Source organism: Salvelinus fontinalis, chromosome 31, assembly GCF_029448725.1.
Source record: "Salvelinus fontinalis isolate EN_2023a chromosome 31, ASM2944872v1, whole genome shotgun sequence".
Lineage (NCBI taxonomy): Eukaryota > Metazoa > Chordata > Actinopteri > Salmoniformes > Salmonidae > Salvelinus > Salvelinus fontinalis.
The window spans coordinates 418,149-435,840 of NC_074695.1; the positions used below are offsets into that span (position 1 = coordinate 418,149).

Genomic DNA, 17,692 nt, shown 5'->3' on the forward strand with positions numbered 1-17,692 from the left:
CAGACAGGAGAGCATTACAGTAGTCAAGCCTGCTTCTAATAGAAGGATGAGTCTCTCTGTATCAGCCTGAGAGAGAAACCTTGGAATTGTTCCTCAGGTGGTAAAAAGTTATTTTGGTCACATTCCTAATGTGTGATTTGAAACCGAGTTCAGAATCTAATAACACGTATGTTTTTAACCTGGTGTTTTATCTTTATTACCCGTGAATTAAAATATGTGGCCAGATTCTCTCTCTGTGCTTTTCCTCCAACAATAAGTAGCTCATTGTTGTCTTCATTTAGCTGGAGGAAGTTGTGAGCCATCCAAGTATTTTAAATCTAAATCTATTTTAAGTCTAATAATTTATCCATGGAGCTAAAATCCTCTGGTGACACAGAAATGTGTCATGCCTGCTCCCGCTCCCCGTCTCTGGCGCTCGCGGGAGCCAGGCGGCCCATCATTACGTACACCTGTCCCCATCCTTACGCGCATCAGCGCTTGATGGGACTCACCTGGACTCTATTACCTTATTGATTGCCTCCCCTATATCTGTCTGCTCCTCAGTTTCATCCCCGTGTCTGCATTATTGTCGTTATGTTTCCTCTTGTCCAGACGCTGTCCTTGTTTCGGTTTATGTCCGTTATTCATTTAATGTTTACTCCCTGTACTTGCTACCCATCTCCCAGCGTCTGTCCTCACAGAAATGTAAAGTTGTGTATCGCCTGCGTAGCAGTGAAAATCAATGCTGTGCTTTCTGATAACGTTGCCAAAGGCTGCTTTTGGAAAGTATTCAGACTGGTTGACTTTTTCCACATTATGTTCATTACAGCCTTATTCTAAAATTGATTCAATTAATGTTTTCCCTCATCAATCTACACACAATACCCCATAATTACAAAGTGAAAAACGTTTTTTAGAAATGTTTGCAAATGTATTAAAAATAAAAAACGAATACGTTATTTACATAAGTATTCAGACGCTTTGCTATGAGACTAGAAATTGAGCTCAGGTGCATCCTGTTTCCATTGATCCATTGATGTTTCTACAACTTGATTGGAGTCCACCTGTGATAAATTCAATTGATTGGACATGATTTGGAAAGGCACACACCTGTCTATATAAGATCCCACAGTTGACAGTGATTGTCAGAGCAAAAACCAAGCCTTGAGGTCGAAGGAATTGTCTGTAGAGCTCAGAGACAGGATTGTGTCGAGGCACAGATCTGGGGAAGGGAACCAAAACATTTCCACAGCATTGAAGGTCCCCAAGAATACAGTGTCCTCCATCATTCTTAAATGGAAGAAGTTTGGAACCACAAATGCCACAAACGCATGGCAGTGGCAGAATCATGCTGTGGGGATGTTTTTTAGCGGCAGGGACTGTTAGACTAGTCAGGATCGAGGGAAAGAGGAACGGAGCAAAGTACAGAGAGATCCTTGATGAAAACCTGCTCTAGAGTGCTCACGACCTCAAACTGGGGTGAAGGTTCACCTTCCAACAGGACAACGACCCTAAGCACACAGCCAAGACAATGCAGGAGTGGCTTTGGGATAAGTCTCTAAATGTCCTTGAGTGTCCCAGCCAAAGCCCGGAGTTGAACCCGATCGAACATCTCTGGAGAGACCTGAAAATAGCTGTGCAGCGACGCTCCCCATCCAACCTGACAGAACTTGTGAGGATCTGCAGAGACGAATGGGAGAAACTCTGCAAATACAGGTGTGTCAAGCTTGTAACGTCATACCCAAGAAGACTTGAGTCTGTAATCGCTGCCAAAGGTGCTTCAACAAAGTACTGAGTAAAGGGTCTGAATAATTATTTAAATGTTATATTTTTTTAATTCTAAATACCTGTTTTTGCTTTGTCATTATGGGCTATTGTGTGTAGATACATGAGGGGGGGAAACAATTTAATACATTTTAGAATAAGATTGTAACGCAACAAAAAGTCAAAGGGTCTGAATTCTTTCGGGATGCAGTGTATAGAAACTGAACAGTACCGGACCCAAAATCGATATATATTTTCTCTGAGTTATGTTCACAAAAAAAAACAATTGACCTGGTTAAATAGGTTCTAAACCAATTTAGAACTGGACCAGAGAGGCCAACCCACCTCTCCAGTCTGTCCAGAGAGGCCAACCCACCTCTCCAGTCTGTCCAGAAGGACACCCCACCTCTCCAGTCTGTCCAGAAGGACACCCCACCTCTCCAGTCTGTCCAGAAGGACACCCCACCTCTCCAGTCTGTCCAGAAGGACACCCCACCTCTCCAGTCTGTCCAGAAGGACACCCCACCTCTCCAGTCTGTCCAGAAGGACACCCCACCTCTCCAGTCTGTCCAGAAGGACACCCCACCTCTCCAGTCTGTCCAGAAGGACACCCCACCTCTCCAGTCTGTCCAGAAGGACACCCCACCTCTCCAGTCTGTCCAGAAGGACAACCCACCTCTCCAGTCTGTCCAGAAGGACACCCCACCTCTCCAGTCTGTCCAGAAGGACACCCCACCTCTCCAGTCTGTCCAGAAGGACACCCCACCTCTCCAGTCTGTCCAGAAGGACACCCCACCTCTCCAGTCTGTCCAGAAGGACACCCCACCTCTCCAGTCTGTCCAGAAGGACACCCCACCTCTCCAGTCTGTCCAGAAGGACACCCCACCTCTCCAGTCTGTCCAGAAGGACACCATGGTCACCAGTGTTGAATGAAGCACTTAAAGAGTACAAGGACAGAGAGTTGTTTGGCATCTGTGTCGGCTCTAAGACCATTTACCACTAACTAAGGCTGTCTCTGTGCTGTGGTGAGCACAGAAACCTAATTTGGATTTTTTTTCTCTCAAATACAGTAGACTCTTCAAAAAATCATTTATGTGTTTGAAAATCAATTTCTCCAGAATTTTGCTTAAAAGTGGAAGGTTGGAGATTGGCACAAAAAAAAAATCTGAAAATCCTAAGAGCTGAAGAATCTAAATTACTTTCCTTCAGAAGGGGTTTCACCGTATCAGTTTTTAGTGCCGTGGGGAAAGTGGCTGTGAACAAGAAGAGATTAACAATAGCTTGCACTTCTTCAGATATGCAACTAAAAACTGTTTTGAAGAAGGTGGTGGGGATAGGAATCGAGAAGGCAGGTAGAAGGCTTAAATTGTGACATCACTTTCCTGAGCATGTCTGTGTCAACCAGGGAAAATAAATCCATCGTGCCTTTGTGTGGTAGGCTCGGGCACAAATCATTAAACTTCTCATCACGTCTTGACTGATACCCAGCCTAATGTTGGTTATCTTATCTCTGAAATATGCCACAAACTCATCACATTTAGATGTGGAGGAAAGTTCACATAGGTTTGCGTGGGGTAGGATTTATCAGGGCATCAATGGTGGAGAAGAACGCTCTCTGATTAATAGTGATCAAGTTAGAAAAACGAGCCCGTCTGGCATTTCTAATGGCCTTGTTATATACGCCAAGTTGCTCTCTCAGCCTATCATAATGGACGTGCAACTTTGACTTTCTCCACTTCCTTTCTGCAATTTCTATTAAATATGTATGTTTTATTTAACCTTTATTTAACTAGGCAAGTCAGTTAAGAACCAATTCTTATTTACTTTGACGGCCTACCCCGGCCAAACCCTGACGACGCTGGGCCAATTATGCGACTCCCAATCACGGCCGGTTGTGACACAGCCTGGATTCAAACCAGGGTGTCTGTAGTGACGCCTTTAGCACTGAGATGCAGTGCCTTAGACCGCTGCTCAAATCGCGAGCCCAATTGATTAGATTCCTCACTCTCTCCATTTGGATGTGGCCTTTTTCAACTTTACTGGCATTTGACATAGACTGACCAGGTGAATCTGGGAAGGGGGGGGGGGGGGGCTGTTCCTAATGTTTTGTACACTCAGTATATCTAATATCACCAGTACAGCACCATATGTTATGTGTCTTATGACTTGTAGTTTGTTTTGTTATTTTAGACATTCTAAACATGCATAAAGTAATGAATGAATTCTTTATTTTTCTTGTTTATATATCTCTTTGTATTTTTGCTTCAAGCTGTCTTAATCCATGACTGCTAATATTAAATGTCTCTTCTAGTGGTGGAGGCTAAAGCTATGATGAAGGAGCGACAGAAAAAGGACAATCATAACCAGAGTGAGTATAGATTAACACATTTACTGCCAATGGGGATGCCTATATTTTATAAATGTATTTTATTACGTCTAACAAATTTTTTAACAGCACCTTGGTGGTAATGTTGGCATGTTATGGGTTCTTCCTAGTTGAGAGACGGAGGAGGTTCAACATCAACGATCGCATCAAGGAACTGGGGGCTCTCATCCCCAAATCTAGTGACCCGTGAGTTCCTATGGACAGAAATTAACCCTTAGTTACCCTAATCCAAATCTAGTGACATGTGAGTTCCTATGGACAGAAATGAACCCTTAGTTACCTTAACCCAAATCTAGTGACCCGTGAGTTCCTATGGACAGAAATTAACCCTCACTTACCCTAACCCAAATCTAGTGACCTGTGAGTTCCTATGGACAGAAATTAACCCTCACTTACCCTAACCCAAATCTAGTGACCCGTCACGTTAAGGGAGAAATAAAAGTGTAAGGCCCGTATCACTAGTGTCATGCCTAGCAGTGAAGAACAATGTTTGTACAGATGGGTAGGAGGAGACTCAGCCGAGGAGGAATGGTTAAATATCAGTGCTTGTGTGAAATAATTTTTTTGTCTAATGAAGCTGTATGTATCTTCTGGGAAGAATTAAACTTGGTTAAGCTTTCATAGTGTCCATTGAGTTAATTACTCTGAGAATTAGAACCTAACACTATGGACAGAAATGAACCCTGACCCTTAGTTACCCTAACCCAAATCTAGTGACCTGTGAGTATGGACAGAAATGAACCCTGACCCTTAGTTACCCTAACCCAAATCTAGTGACCTGTGAGTATGGACAGAAATTAACCCTCGCCCTTATTTTACCCTAACCCAAATCTAGTGACCTGTGAGTATGGACAGAAATGATATAGAGCAGATAACACATTTGCTGTTCTCAAGGTCATGATTTTTCAATCATGACAGACTGTAGATTGAATAACCTATATAGATTACCTATAGATGCTTAAATTGTTAACTGCAACATCACTGTTCCATTCCCCTAAACCCCCCCCTGCTACTATTCATATTTAATCACCTCGCTGTTCCTTTCTCCTCACTGACCCCCCCTGCTACTATTCATATTTAATCACCTCGCTGTTCCTTTCTCCTCACTGACCCCCCCCCTGCTACTATTCATATTTAATCACCTCGCTGTTCCTTTCTCCTCACTGACCCCCCCTGCTACTATTCATATTTAATCACCTCGCTGTTCCTTTCTCCTCACTGACCCCCCCTGCTACTATTCATATTTAATCACCTCGCTGTTCCTTTCTCCTCACTGACCCCCCCCCTGCTACTATTCATATTTAATCACCTCGCTGTTCCTTTCTCCTCACTGACCCCCCCTGCTACTATTCATATTTAATCACCTCGCTGTTCCTTTCTCCTCACTGACCCCCCCTGCTACTATTCATATTTAATCACCTCGCTGTTCCTTTCTCCTCACTGACCCCCCCGCTACTATTCATATTTAATCACCTCGCTGTTCCTTTCTCCTCACTGACCCCCCCCTGCTACAACATGGTATCTAATCATGCTGCTGTTCCTTTCTCCTCACTGACCCCCCCTGCTACTATTCATATTTAATCACCTCGCTGTTCCTTTCTCCTCACTGACCCCCCCGCTACTATTCATATTTAATCACCTCGCTGTTCCTTTCTCCTCACTGACCCCCCCTGCTACTATTCATATTTAATCACCTCGCTGTTCCTTTCTCCTCACTGACCCCCCCTGCTACTATTCATATTTAATCACCTCGCTGTTCCTTTCTCCTCACTGACCCCCCCGCTACTATTCATATTTAATCACCTCGCTGTTCCTTTCTCCTCACTGACCCCCCCCTGCTACAACATGGTATCTAATCATGCTGCTGTTCCTTTCTCCTCACTGACCCCCCCTGCTACTATTCATATTTAATCATCTCGCTGTTCCTTTCTCCTCACTGACCCCCCCGCTACTATTCATATTTAATCACCTCGCTGTTCCTTTCTCCTCACTGACCCCCCCTGCTACTATTCATATTTAATCACATCGCTGTTCCTTTCTCCTCACTGACCCCCCCTGCTACAACATGGTATCTAATCATGCTGCTGTTCCTTTCTCCTCACTGACCCCCCCTGCTACTATTCATATTTAATCACCTCGCTGTTCCTTTCTCCTCACTGACCCCCCCCCTGCTACTATTCATATTTAATCACCTCGCTGTTCCTTTCTCCTCACTGACCCCCCCTGCTACTATTCATATTTAATCACCTCGCTGTTCCTTTCTCCTCACTGACCCCCCCTGCTACTATTCATATTTAATCACCTCGCTGTTCCTTTCTCCTCACTGACCCCCCCGCTACTATTCATATTTAATCACCTCGCTGTTCCTTTCTCCTCACTGACCCCCCCCTGCTACAACATGGTATCTAATCATGCTGCTGTTCCTTTCTCCTCACTGACCCCCCCTGCTACTATTCATATTTAATCACCTCGCTGTTCCTTTCTCCTCACTGACCCCCCCGCTACTATTCATATTTAATCACCTCGCTGTTCCTTTCTCCTCACTGACCCCCCCTGCTACTATTCATATTTAATCACCTCGCTGTTCCTTTCTCCTCACTGACCCCCCCTGCTACTATTCATATTTAATCACCTCGCTGTTCCTTTCTCCTCACTGACCCCCCCGCTACTATTCATATTTAATCACCTCGCTGTTCCTTTCTCCTCACTGACCCCCCCCTGCTACAACATGGTATCTAATCATGCTGCTGTTCCTTTCTCCTCACTGACCCCCCCTGCTACTATTCATATTTAATCATCTCGCTGTTCCTTTCTCCTCACTGACCCCCCCGCTACTATTCATATTTAATCACCTCGCTGTTCCTTTCTCCTCACTGACCCCCCCTGCTACTATTCATATTTAATCACATCGCTGTTCCTTTCTCCTCACTGACCCCCCCTGCTACAACATGGTATCTAATCATGCTGCTGTTCCTTTCTCCTCACTGACCCCCCCTGCTACTATTCATATTTAATCACCTCGCTGTTCCTTTCTCCTCACTGACCCCCCCCACTACTATTCATATTTAATCACCTCGCTGTTCCTTTCTCCTCACTGACCCCCCCTGCTACTATTCATATTTAATCACCTCGCTGTTCCTTTCTCCTCACTGACCCCCCCTGCTACAACATGGTATCTAATCATGCTGCTGTTCCTTTCTCCTCACTGACCCCCCCCCTGCTACTATTCATATTTAATCACCTCGCTGTTCCTTTCTCCTCACTGACCCCCCCTGCTACTATTCATATTTAATCACCTCGCTGTTCCTTTCTCCTCACTGACCCCCCCTGCTACAACATGGTATCTAATCATGCTGCTGTTCCTTTCTCCTCACTGACCCCCTGACCCCCCCCCCTGCTACTATTCATATTTAATCACCTCGCTGTTCCTTTCTCCTCACTGACCCCCCCTGCTACAACATAATATCTAATCATGCTGCTGTTCCTTTCTCCTCACTGACCCCCCCTGCTACAACATAGTATCTAATCATGCTGCTGTTCCTTTCTCCTCACTGACCCCCCCGCTACTATTCATATTTAATCACCTCGCTGTTCCTTTCTCCTCACTGACCCCCCCTGCTACAACATGGTATCTAATCATGCTGCTGTTCCTTTCTCCTCACTGACCCCCCCTGCTACAACATAGTATCTAATCATGCTGCTGTTCCTTTCTCCTCACTGACCCCCCCTGCTACAACATAGTATCTAATCATGCTGCTGTTCCTTTCTCCTCACTGACCCCCCCTGCTACAACATAGTATCTAATCATGCTGCTGTTCCTTTCTCCTCACTGACCCCCCCTGCTACAACATGGTATCTAATCATGCTGCTGTTCCTTTCTCCTCACTGACCCCCCCCTGCTACAACATGGTATCTAATCATGCTGCTGTTCCTTTCTCCTCACTGACCCCCCTGCTACTATTCATATTTAATCACCTCGCTGTTCCTTTCTCTTCACTGACCCCCCCTGCTACAACATGGTATCTAATCATGCTCCTGTTCCTTTCTCTTCACTGACCCCCCCTGCTACAACATGGTATCTAATCATGCTGCTGTTCCTTTCTCCTCACTGACCCCCCCCCTGCTACAACATGGTATCTAATCATGCTGCTGTTCCTTTCTCCTCACTGACCCCCCTGCTACTATTCATATTTAATCACCTCGCTGTTCCTTTCTCTTCACTGGCCCCCCCTGCTACAACATGGTATCTAATCATGCTGCTGTTCCTTTCTCCTCACTGACCCCCCCCCCCCTGCTACAACATGGTATCTAATCATGCCGCTGTTCCTTTCTCCTCACTGACCCCCCCTGCTACAACATGGTATCTAATCATGCCGCTGTTCCTTTCTCCTCACTGACCCCCCCTGCTACAACATAGTATCTAATCATGCTGCTGTTCCTTTCTCCTCACTGACCCCCCCCCCCCCGCTACAACGTGGTATCTAATCATGCTGCTGTTCCTTTCTCCTCACTGACCCGCCCTGCTACAACATAGTATCTAATCATGCTGCTGTTCCTTTCTCCTCACTGACCCCCCCTGCTACAACATAGTATCTAATCATGCTGCTGTTCCTTTCTCCTCACTGACCCCCCCCCCTGCTACAACATGGTATCTAATCATGCTGCTGTTCCTTTCTCCTCACTGACCCCCCTGCTACTATTCATATTTAATCACCTCGCTGTTCCTTTCTCTTCACTGGCCCCCCCTGCTACAACATGGTATCTAATCATGCTGCTGTTCCTTTCTCCTCACTGACCCCCCCTGCTACAACATGGTATCTAATCATGCCGCTGTTCCTTTCTCCTCACTGACCCCCCCTGCTACAACATAGTATCTAATCATGCTGCTGTTCCTTTCTCCTCACTGACCCCCCCCCCCCCCCCGCTACAACGTGGTATCTAATCATGCTGCTGTTCCTTTCTCCTCACTGACCCGCCCTGCTACAACATAGTATCTAATCATGCTGCTGTTCCTTTCTCCTCACTGACCCCCCCTGCTACAACATAGTATCTAATCATGCTGCTGTTCCTTTCTCTTCACTGGCCCCCCCTGCTACAACATAGTATCTAATCATGCTGCTGTTCCTTTCTCCTCACTGACCCCCCCTGCTACAACATAGTATCTAATCATGCTGCTGTTCCTTTCTCCTCACTGACCCCCCCTGCTACAACATGGTATCTAATCATGCTGCTGTTCCTTTCTCCTCACTGACCCCCCCTGCTACAACATGGTATCTAATCATGCTGCTGTTCCTTTCTCTTCACTGACCCCCCCCTGCTACAACATGGTATCTAATCATGCTGCTGTTCCTTTCTCCTCACTGACCCCCCCTGCTACAACATGGTATCTAATCATGCCGCTGTTCCTTTCTCCTCACTGACCCCCCCTGCTACTATTCATATTTAATCACCTCGCTGTTCCTTTCTCCTCACTGACCCCCCCTGCTACAACATAATATCTAATCATGCTGCTGTTCCTTTCTCCTCACTGACCCCCCCCTGCTACAACATAGTATCTAATCATGCTGCTGTTCCTTTCTCCTTACTGACCCCCCCCTGCTACAACATAGTATCTAATCATGCTGCTGTTCCTTTCTCCTCACTGACCCCCCCCTGCTACAACATAGTATCTAATCATGCTGCTGTTCCTTTCTCCTCACTGACCCCCCCGCTACTATTCATATTTAATCACCTCGCTGTTCCTTTCTCCTCACTGACCCCCCCCTGCTACAACATAGTATCTAATCATGCTGCTGTTCCTTTCTCCTCACTGACCCCCCCTGCTACAACATAGTATCTAATCATGCTGCTGTTCCTTTCTCCTCACTGACCCCCCCTGCTACAACATGGTATCTAATCATGCTGCTGTTCCTTTCTCCTCACTGACCCCCCCTGCTACTATTCATATTTAATCCCCTCGCTGTTCCTTTCTCTTCATTGACCCCCCCTGCTACAACATGGTATCTAATCATGCTGCTGTTCCTTTCTCCTCACTGACCCCCCCTGCTACAACATGGTATCTAATCATGCTGCTGTTCCTTTCTCCTCACTGACCCCCCCTGCTACAACATAGTATCTAATCATGCTGCTGTTCCTTTCTCCTCACTGACCCCCCCTGCTACAACATGGTATCTAATCACCTCGCTGTTCCTTTCTCCTCACTGACCCCCCCCCCTGCTACAACATGGTATCTAATCACCTCGCTGTTCCTTTCTCCTCACTGACCCCCGTGCTACGGAGACAGGGAGACGCGTTGGAACAAGGGCACCATCCTGAAGGCGTCTGTGGACTACATCAGGAGGCTGCAGAAGGAGCAGCAGAGAGCCAAGGAGGTGGAGACCAGACAGAGGAAACTGGAGCACAGCAACCGCAGCCTACTGCTACGCATACAGGTTAGGAAAATAACGTCAAACAGGCAATCAGTATGCTGCAAGGAAGGCTGGTAGTCAATCAGTATGTCGCAAGGAAGGCTGGTAGTCAATCAGTATGCTGAATGGAAGGTTGGTAGTCAGTCAGTATGCTGAATGGAAGGCTGGTAGTCAGTCAGTATGCTGAATGGAAGGCTGGTAGTCAATCAGTATGCTGAATGGAAGGCTGGTAGTCAGTCAGTATGCTGAATAGAAGGCTGGTAGTCAATCAGTATGCTGCAAGGAAGGCTGGTAGTCAATCAGTATGCTGAATGGAAGGCTAGTAGTCAATCAGTATGCTGAATGGAAGGCTGGTAGTCAATCAGTATGCTGCAAGGAAGGCTGGTAGTCAATCAGTATGCTGAATAGAAGGCTGGTAGTCAATCAGTATGCTGAAAGGAAGGCTGGTAGTCAATCAGTATGCTGAATGGAAGGTTGGTAGTCAGTCAGTATGCTGAAAGGAAGGCTGGTAGTCAATCAGTATGCTGCAAGGAAGGCTGGTAGTCAATCAGTATGCTGAATGGAAGGCTGGTAGTCAATCAGTATGCTGAATAGAAGGCTGGTAGTCAATCAGTATGCTGCAAGGAAGGCTGGTAGTCAATCAGTATGCTGCAAGGAAGGCTGGTAGTCAATCAGTATGCTGAAAGGAAGGCTGGTAGTCAATCAGTGTGCTGAAAGGAAGGTTGGTAGTCAATCAGTCAGTATGCTGAAAGGAAGGCTGGTAGTCAATCAGTATGCTGAATGGAAGGCTGGTAGTCAATCAGTATGCTGAATGGAAGGCTGGTAGTCAGTCAGTATGCTGAATGGAAGGTTGGTAGTCAATCAGTATGCTGAAAGGAAGGCTGGTAGTCAATCAGTATGCTGAAAGGATGGCCGGTAGTCAATCAGTATGCTGAAAGGAAGGCCGGTAGTCAATCAGTATGCTGAAAGGAAGGTTGGTAGTCAGTCAGTATGCTGAAAGGAAGGCTGGTAGTCAATCAGTATGCTGAAAGGAAGGCTGGTAGTCAATCAGTATGCTGAAAGGAAGGCTAGTAGTCAATCAGTATGCTGAAAGGAAGGCTGGTAGTCAGTCAGTATGCTGAAAGGAAGGCTGGTAGTCAATCAGTATGCTGAAAGGAAGGCTGGTAGTCAATCAGTATGCTGAATGGAAGGCTGGTAGTCAATCAGTATGCTGAATGGAAGGCTGGTAGTCAGTCAGTATGCTGAATGGAAGGTTGGTAGTCAATCAGTATGCTGAAAGGAAGGCTGGTAGTCAATCAGTATGCTGAAAGGATGGCCGGTAGTCAATCAGTATGCTGAAAGGAAGGCCGGTAGTCAATCAGTATGCTGAAAGGAAGGTTGGTAGTCAGTCAGTATGCTGAAAGGAAGGCTGGTAGTCAATCAGTATGCTGAAAGGAAGGCTGGTAGTCAATCAGTATGCTGAAAGGAAGGCTAGTAGTCAATCAGTATGCTGAAAGGAAGGCTGGTAGTCAGTCAGTATGCTGAAAGGAAGGCTGGTAGTCAATCAGTATGCTGAAAGGAAGGCTGGTAGTCAATCAGTATGCTGAATGGAAGGCTGGTAGTCAATCAGTATGCTGAAAGGAAGGCTGGTAGTCAATCAGTATGCTGAAAGGAAGGCTGGTAGTCAATCAGTATGCTGAAAGGAAGGCTGGTAGTCAATCAGTATGCTGCAAGGAAGGCTGGTGGTCAATCAGTATGCTGCAAGGACGGCTGGTAGTCAATCAGTATGCTGAAAGGAAGGCTGGTAGTCAATCAGTATGCTGAAAGGAAGGCTGTTAGTTACTTACGTGTGATATTTGAATGATCTTGTTTCTTTGGTTAGTGCTAGAAGTAAATTGTCTCAGGCGAAATCAATAATCCGTGGCGTCCCCCAGGGCAGTGTGCTAGGGCCTCTACTATTTCTACTGTACATTAATTAAGGATTTAGGCATGAGAATCTATGCATTATCATGAATAATGCACAGCTAAGGGCTGTTCTTAGGCATGACGCAAATTGTTGTAAAAATGGTGTCATGAACTAAATTGAAGTGTCGACCGTTGTTGTTTCTCTCTACAGGAGCTAGAGATGCAGGCCTGCCTCCACGGCCTCTCCACCCCCGCCTCCTCCTCCCAGGGCTCTTCCTCCTCACACCTCAGCCTATCACAATCCCTGGACCCCAGCACGGGCGACAACCTCTCCAAGACCCTCCTGTCCCTGAGTGGTGGCCCAGGCCTTCAGGCCACCTCCCCCTCCTTTCTGTCTCCACCCCCCTCGGCCTCGCCGGTTGGCCTGATGAACATAGCTTCTCCTCTGGGCTTCTCTGAGCTGGACGACCCGTCTGCCGCAGCCTTCCACTCCTCCCTGCTACCGGACATGGGTCTTGGGGACATCTTGATGGACCATGGGGGGATAGGGATGTCCCCGGTGTGGGCCCGAGAGCCCTTGCTCTCCTCCATCTCCCCAGGAGCCTCCAAGACCTCCAGCCGCAGGAGCAGCTTCAGCATGGAGGAGGACTTGTGACTGAGTTAAAGGACCCTAGGCCTTACACTGCTAGGCAAGAGCAGCTTCATGCATGGAGGAAGACCTGTGCCTGGGCTGAGTCCAAAACCAACCCCTAGACCAGCGTTTCCCAAACTCGGTCCTCGAGATCCTAAAGGGGTACACGTTTTGGTTTGTGCCCTAACACTACACATCTGATTCAAATGATCAAAGCGTTATGGTTCATTGATTATTTGAATCCACTGTGTAGTGCCAGGGCAAAAACCAAAACGTGCATCCTTTAGGATCCTGAGGACCGAGTTTGGGAGACACTTCCCTAGACCCTAGCTCCTAGACCCTAGCTCCTAGACCCTGGCTCCTAGACCCTGGCTCCTAGACCCTGGCTCCTAGACCCTAGCTCCTAGACGCTAGACCCTAGCTCCTAGACCCTAGCTCCTAGACCCTAGCTCCTAGACCCTAGCTCCTAGACCCTAGCTCCTAGACCCTAGCTCCTAGACCCTGGCTCCTAGACCCTGGCTCCTAGACCCTGGCTCCTAGACCCTGGCTCCTAGACCCTGGCTCCTAGACCCTGGCTCCTAGACCCTGGCTCCTAGACCCTGGCTCCTAGACCCTGGCTCCTAGACCCTGGCTCCTAGACCCTGGCTCCTAGACCCTGGCTCCTAGACCCTGGCTCCTAGACCCTGGCTCCTAGACCCTGGCTCCTAGACCCTGGCTCCTAGACCCTGGCTCCTAGACCCTAGCTCCTAGACCCTAGCTCCTAGACCCTGGCTCCTAGACCCTAGCTCCTAGACCCTGGCTCCTAGACCCTGGCTCCTAGACCCTGGCTCCTAGACCCTGGCTCCTAGACCCTGGCTCCTAGACCCTAGCTCCTAGACCCTAGCTCCTAGACCCTAGCTCCTAGACCCTGGCTCCTAGACCCTGGCTCCTAGACCCTAGCTCCTAGACCCTAGCTCCTAGACCCTAGCTCCTAGACCCTAGCTCCTAGACCCTAGCTCCTAGACCCTAGCTCCTAGACCCTAGCTCCTAGACCCTAGCTCCTAGACCCTAGCTCCTAGACCCTAGCTCCTAGACCCTAGCTCCTAGACCCTAGCTCCTAGACCCTAGCTCCTAGACCCTAGCTCCTAGACCCTAGCTCCTAGACCCTGGCTCCTAGACCCTGGCTCCTACAACCTAGCTCCTAGACCCTGGCTCCTAGACCCTGGCTCCTAGACCCTGGCTCCTAGACCCTGGCTCCTAGACCCTGGCTCCTAGACCCTGGCTCCTAGACCCTAGCTCCTAGACCCTAGCTCCTAGACCCTAGCTCCTAGACCCTGGCTCCTAGACCCTAGCTCCTACACCCTAGCTCCTAGACCCTGGCTCCTAGACCCTGGCTCCTAGACCCTAGACCCTGGCTCCTAGACCCTAGACCCTGGCTCCTAGACCCTAGACCCTGGCTCCTAGACCCTAGACCCTGGCTCCTAGACCCTAGACCCTGGCTCCTAGACCCTGGCTCCTAGACCCTGGCTCCTAGACCCTGGCTCCTAGACTCTGGCACCTAGACCCTGGCACCTAGACCCTGGCTCCTACACCCTAGACCCTGGCTCCTAGACCCTAGCTCCTAGTAATTGTTTAAGACACAAGGTTATGTGTAGATCAGTCAGTCTGCAATGTAGTTCATCTGGAACACGACTTAAGGCCCTAAGCCTATCAGAGGACTGGGATGGAGCCTCCACATACCATGCATGGCCTCGTCCATCAATCACAGAGTCGGGGTCAAAGGTCTTAGTTTAGTCTAGGATTTGCAAAATTCCAGTCCCCAGGTTTTCTAGAAATCCTGGCAGGAAGGTTCCAGAAATCCTGGCAGGAAGGTTCCAGAAATCCTTAAAAGGATCCCAAATGAATTGCAGACTACTTGAGAGTAGGTGATACGCGTTACATTGACATTAACCTATTTTTATGTCTGTTTTTTTATTTATTTTTATTGGATATTCTGTGAATGACATGCACTCTAGACCAGGGATTGGCCAGCTAGAGGTGTGGGGACTCCAATCCTCAGGGGTCTGATTTGGGTCTCGATTTTTTTCTCTCCATCCTTAGCAAGCATTTTTTTTTTTACATTTACATTTTTTAGTCATTTAGCAGACGCTCTTATCCAGAGCGACTTACAGTAGAGTGCATACATTTTATTACATTTTACATACTGAGACAAGGATATCCTTACCGGCCAAACCCTCCCTAACCCGGACGACGCTATGCCAATTGTGCGTCGCCCCACGGACCTCCCGGTTGCAAACAAAGCTGATTTAAACTAATTGCATTCTAAACCGACGATAATGATTAGTTGATTATTGAAGTCGGGTGGTTTATCTGGGACTGTGTCTCCAATCAGTCCCCCCGAGGACTGGAGTTGCCCATCCCTGGTCTATATGATAGATAGATAAACAGGAGTTGGGTGTTTCAATGTAAAAACAGTTCAGAAAGATACAAATATAAGAAATTAAAAAAACAATTATTTGTATGTAACGATGAGACCTCAGCATTTGTGTAACTCTGCAAAACAAAAAGGGATGGCATTATTCTGTGTTGAAACAGACAGATTAACTGTCTGTGTATCCCAAATAGCACCCTATTCCCTACACTGGATACTACTGGAGTGCAGTATATAGGAAATAGGGGGGCGCTTTGGGATACGTCACAGTGCAGCACTTTTCATTGGTAGACGTGTTGAATAGATGAGTTATGTTTTTTAAAGAGTCCCACGGGAGAACCAGTCTGAGCAGCCAGCCATACAGTAGACTAAACAGTTACTGTGTTTGTAGACCCAATCTTCCATTGTCTTCAACAACAAGACAGCTAGGAGTAGATTAACCCTGAACTTTATCACTTCCTGTTCCTGCCTGGGGTCAATGCAGTTCAGGGGTTGAAAAACAACAACAAAAAAACAGAACGTAATGAGAATGTTTTTATTAAGGAATTCCATTTTTTTAATTATCTTCTTAGATTTTACAGATTGAAAATGGAATTGACATCTAACCCCACTGTCAGTCACTACACTGCAGTAATGTAGCTGTTAGAAGCGCCTATAGAATTGACCCCTAACCCTACTCTCAGTCACTACACTGCAGTAAAGTAGCTGTTAGAAGCACCTATGAGATGTTATGAGTGCTTATACGCCCCAGTACACTACCAGTCAACAGTTTTAGAACACCTACTCATTCCAGGGTTTTTCTTTATTTTTTACTATTTTCTACATTGTAGAATACTAGTGAAGACATCAAAACTATGAAATAACACATATGGAATCACGTAGTAACCCCAAAAAAAGTGTTAAAACAAATATTGAGATTTTTCAAAGTAAGCCACCCTTTGCCTTGATGACAGAGTTGCTGTGTCCAAACTTTTGACTGGTACTGTATTACACGGGACGTGACAATAAGGACATAAGAGCCAGGTCTGTTATGTTGTGATTTTAAGGCTGACATTCTATAGCCTGGTTCCAGGTCTGTTTTGTACTGTGTAAAGTAGCAAAACAGCACAAACCAATCTGGCACCAGGCTAGATGTATTAAATTTGATATAAGGTATTTGGTATTGGTATTTATTAGGATACCAGGTTAAGCCGTTGCCAAAGCAGCAGATAGTTTTCCTGGGGTCCACAGCTTTTATTTTCAGGGATGAGGTGATAGGATCATTAAACTGCTAAGATGATGCACCTCACAATAACAAAGGGCTTCTTTTAGCTACCGACGACTGGTTGCCATTCATATTATAACAGATACTTAACACTGGTTTCACCATGGGTTCAGGTTGGAATCCAGGCTTGTATAATATATAATAATGTTTTTATCCTCTGTGTATATATATATTTTACGTCTGGGTGGTCCCAGACATTGAACCCACTACCCGGGCATTGTAAGTGCCATGCTCAACCGACTGAGCTACAAAGGACAACATGTTTGAACATTGGCTGTTTGGCCGTGCTGACGACTTCTACTTAACACGATGAGTCTGCTTTGATTTTGTAGAGGAAACGAGTTGTTTTTACAAATTGTAGATTTACATTTTTATTCACCTGTAATCCGTCTCCTGTTGTAGCTGTACCTACCGATATTTAAACTGTCTCCACTTGTAGCTTCGATCACGTGGATTGGGATATGTTCCGCATTGCGTCCAACAACAACATTGACGAATACGCTGATTCGGTGAGCGAGTTCATTAGAAAGTGCATTGGCGATGTCGTACCCACAGCAACTATTAAAACATTCCCAAACCAGAAACCGTGGATTGATGGCAGCATTCGTGCGAAACTGAAAGTGCTAACCACTGCTTTTAATCAGGGCAAGTTGCTGCAGGGGGTGCTGAGATGTTGGCCGGGGTAGGGAGAGCCAGGTGGAGAGCATGGCCGTAGAGAAATGCTTATTGAAATGATCGATTATTGTAGATTTATCGGTGTTGACAGTGTTTCCTAGCGTCAGTGCAGTGGGCAGCTGGGAGGAGGTGCTCTTATTCTCCATGGACTTTACAGTGTCCCAGAAACCTTTTGGAGTTTGTGCTACAGGATGCACATTTCTGCTTGAAAAAGCTAGCCTTTGCTTTCCTAACTGACTCTGTATATTGGTTCCTGACTTCCCTGAAACGTTGCATATCACGGGGGCTATTC

General features: G+C 46.8%; 1 protein-coding gene across 7 annotated transcripts in view; it reads left to right on the forward strand.

Moving 5' to 3' along the window:
- Positions 1-15,556, forward strand: part of tfe3a (transcription factor binding to IGHM enhancer 3a) — an 86,108-nt gene extending 70,552 nt beyond the window's left edge. For 4 of the 7 annotated variants that reach the window (XM_055891061.1, XM_055891065.1, XM_055891062.1 and 1 more), the window contains 4 exons: positions 4,055-4,111; positions 4,240-4,315; positions 10,392-10,560; positions 12,632-15,556. In XM_055891061.1, the coding sequence (XP_055747036.1) occupies positions 4,055-4,111; positions 4,240-4,315; positions 10,392-10,560; positions 12,632-13,075 (746 nt within the window). In that variant the 3' untranslated portion in view covers positions 13,076-15,556. The remainder of the gene's footprint in view (positions 1-4,054; positions 4,112-4,239; positions 4,316-10,391; positions 10,561-12,631) is intronic. The other 3 variants (XM_055891066.1, XM_055891067.1, XM_055891068.1) reach the window with 1 other exon arrangement.
- Positions 15,557-17,692: the final 2,136 nt, after the last annotated feature.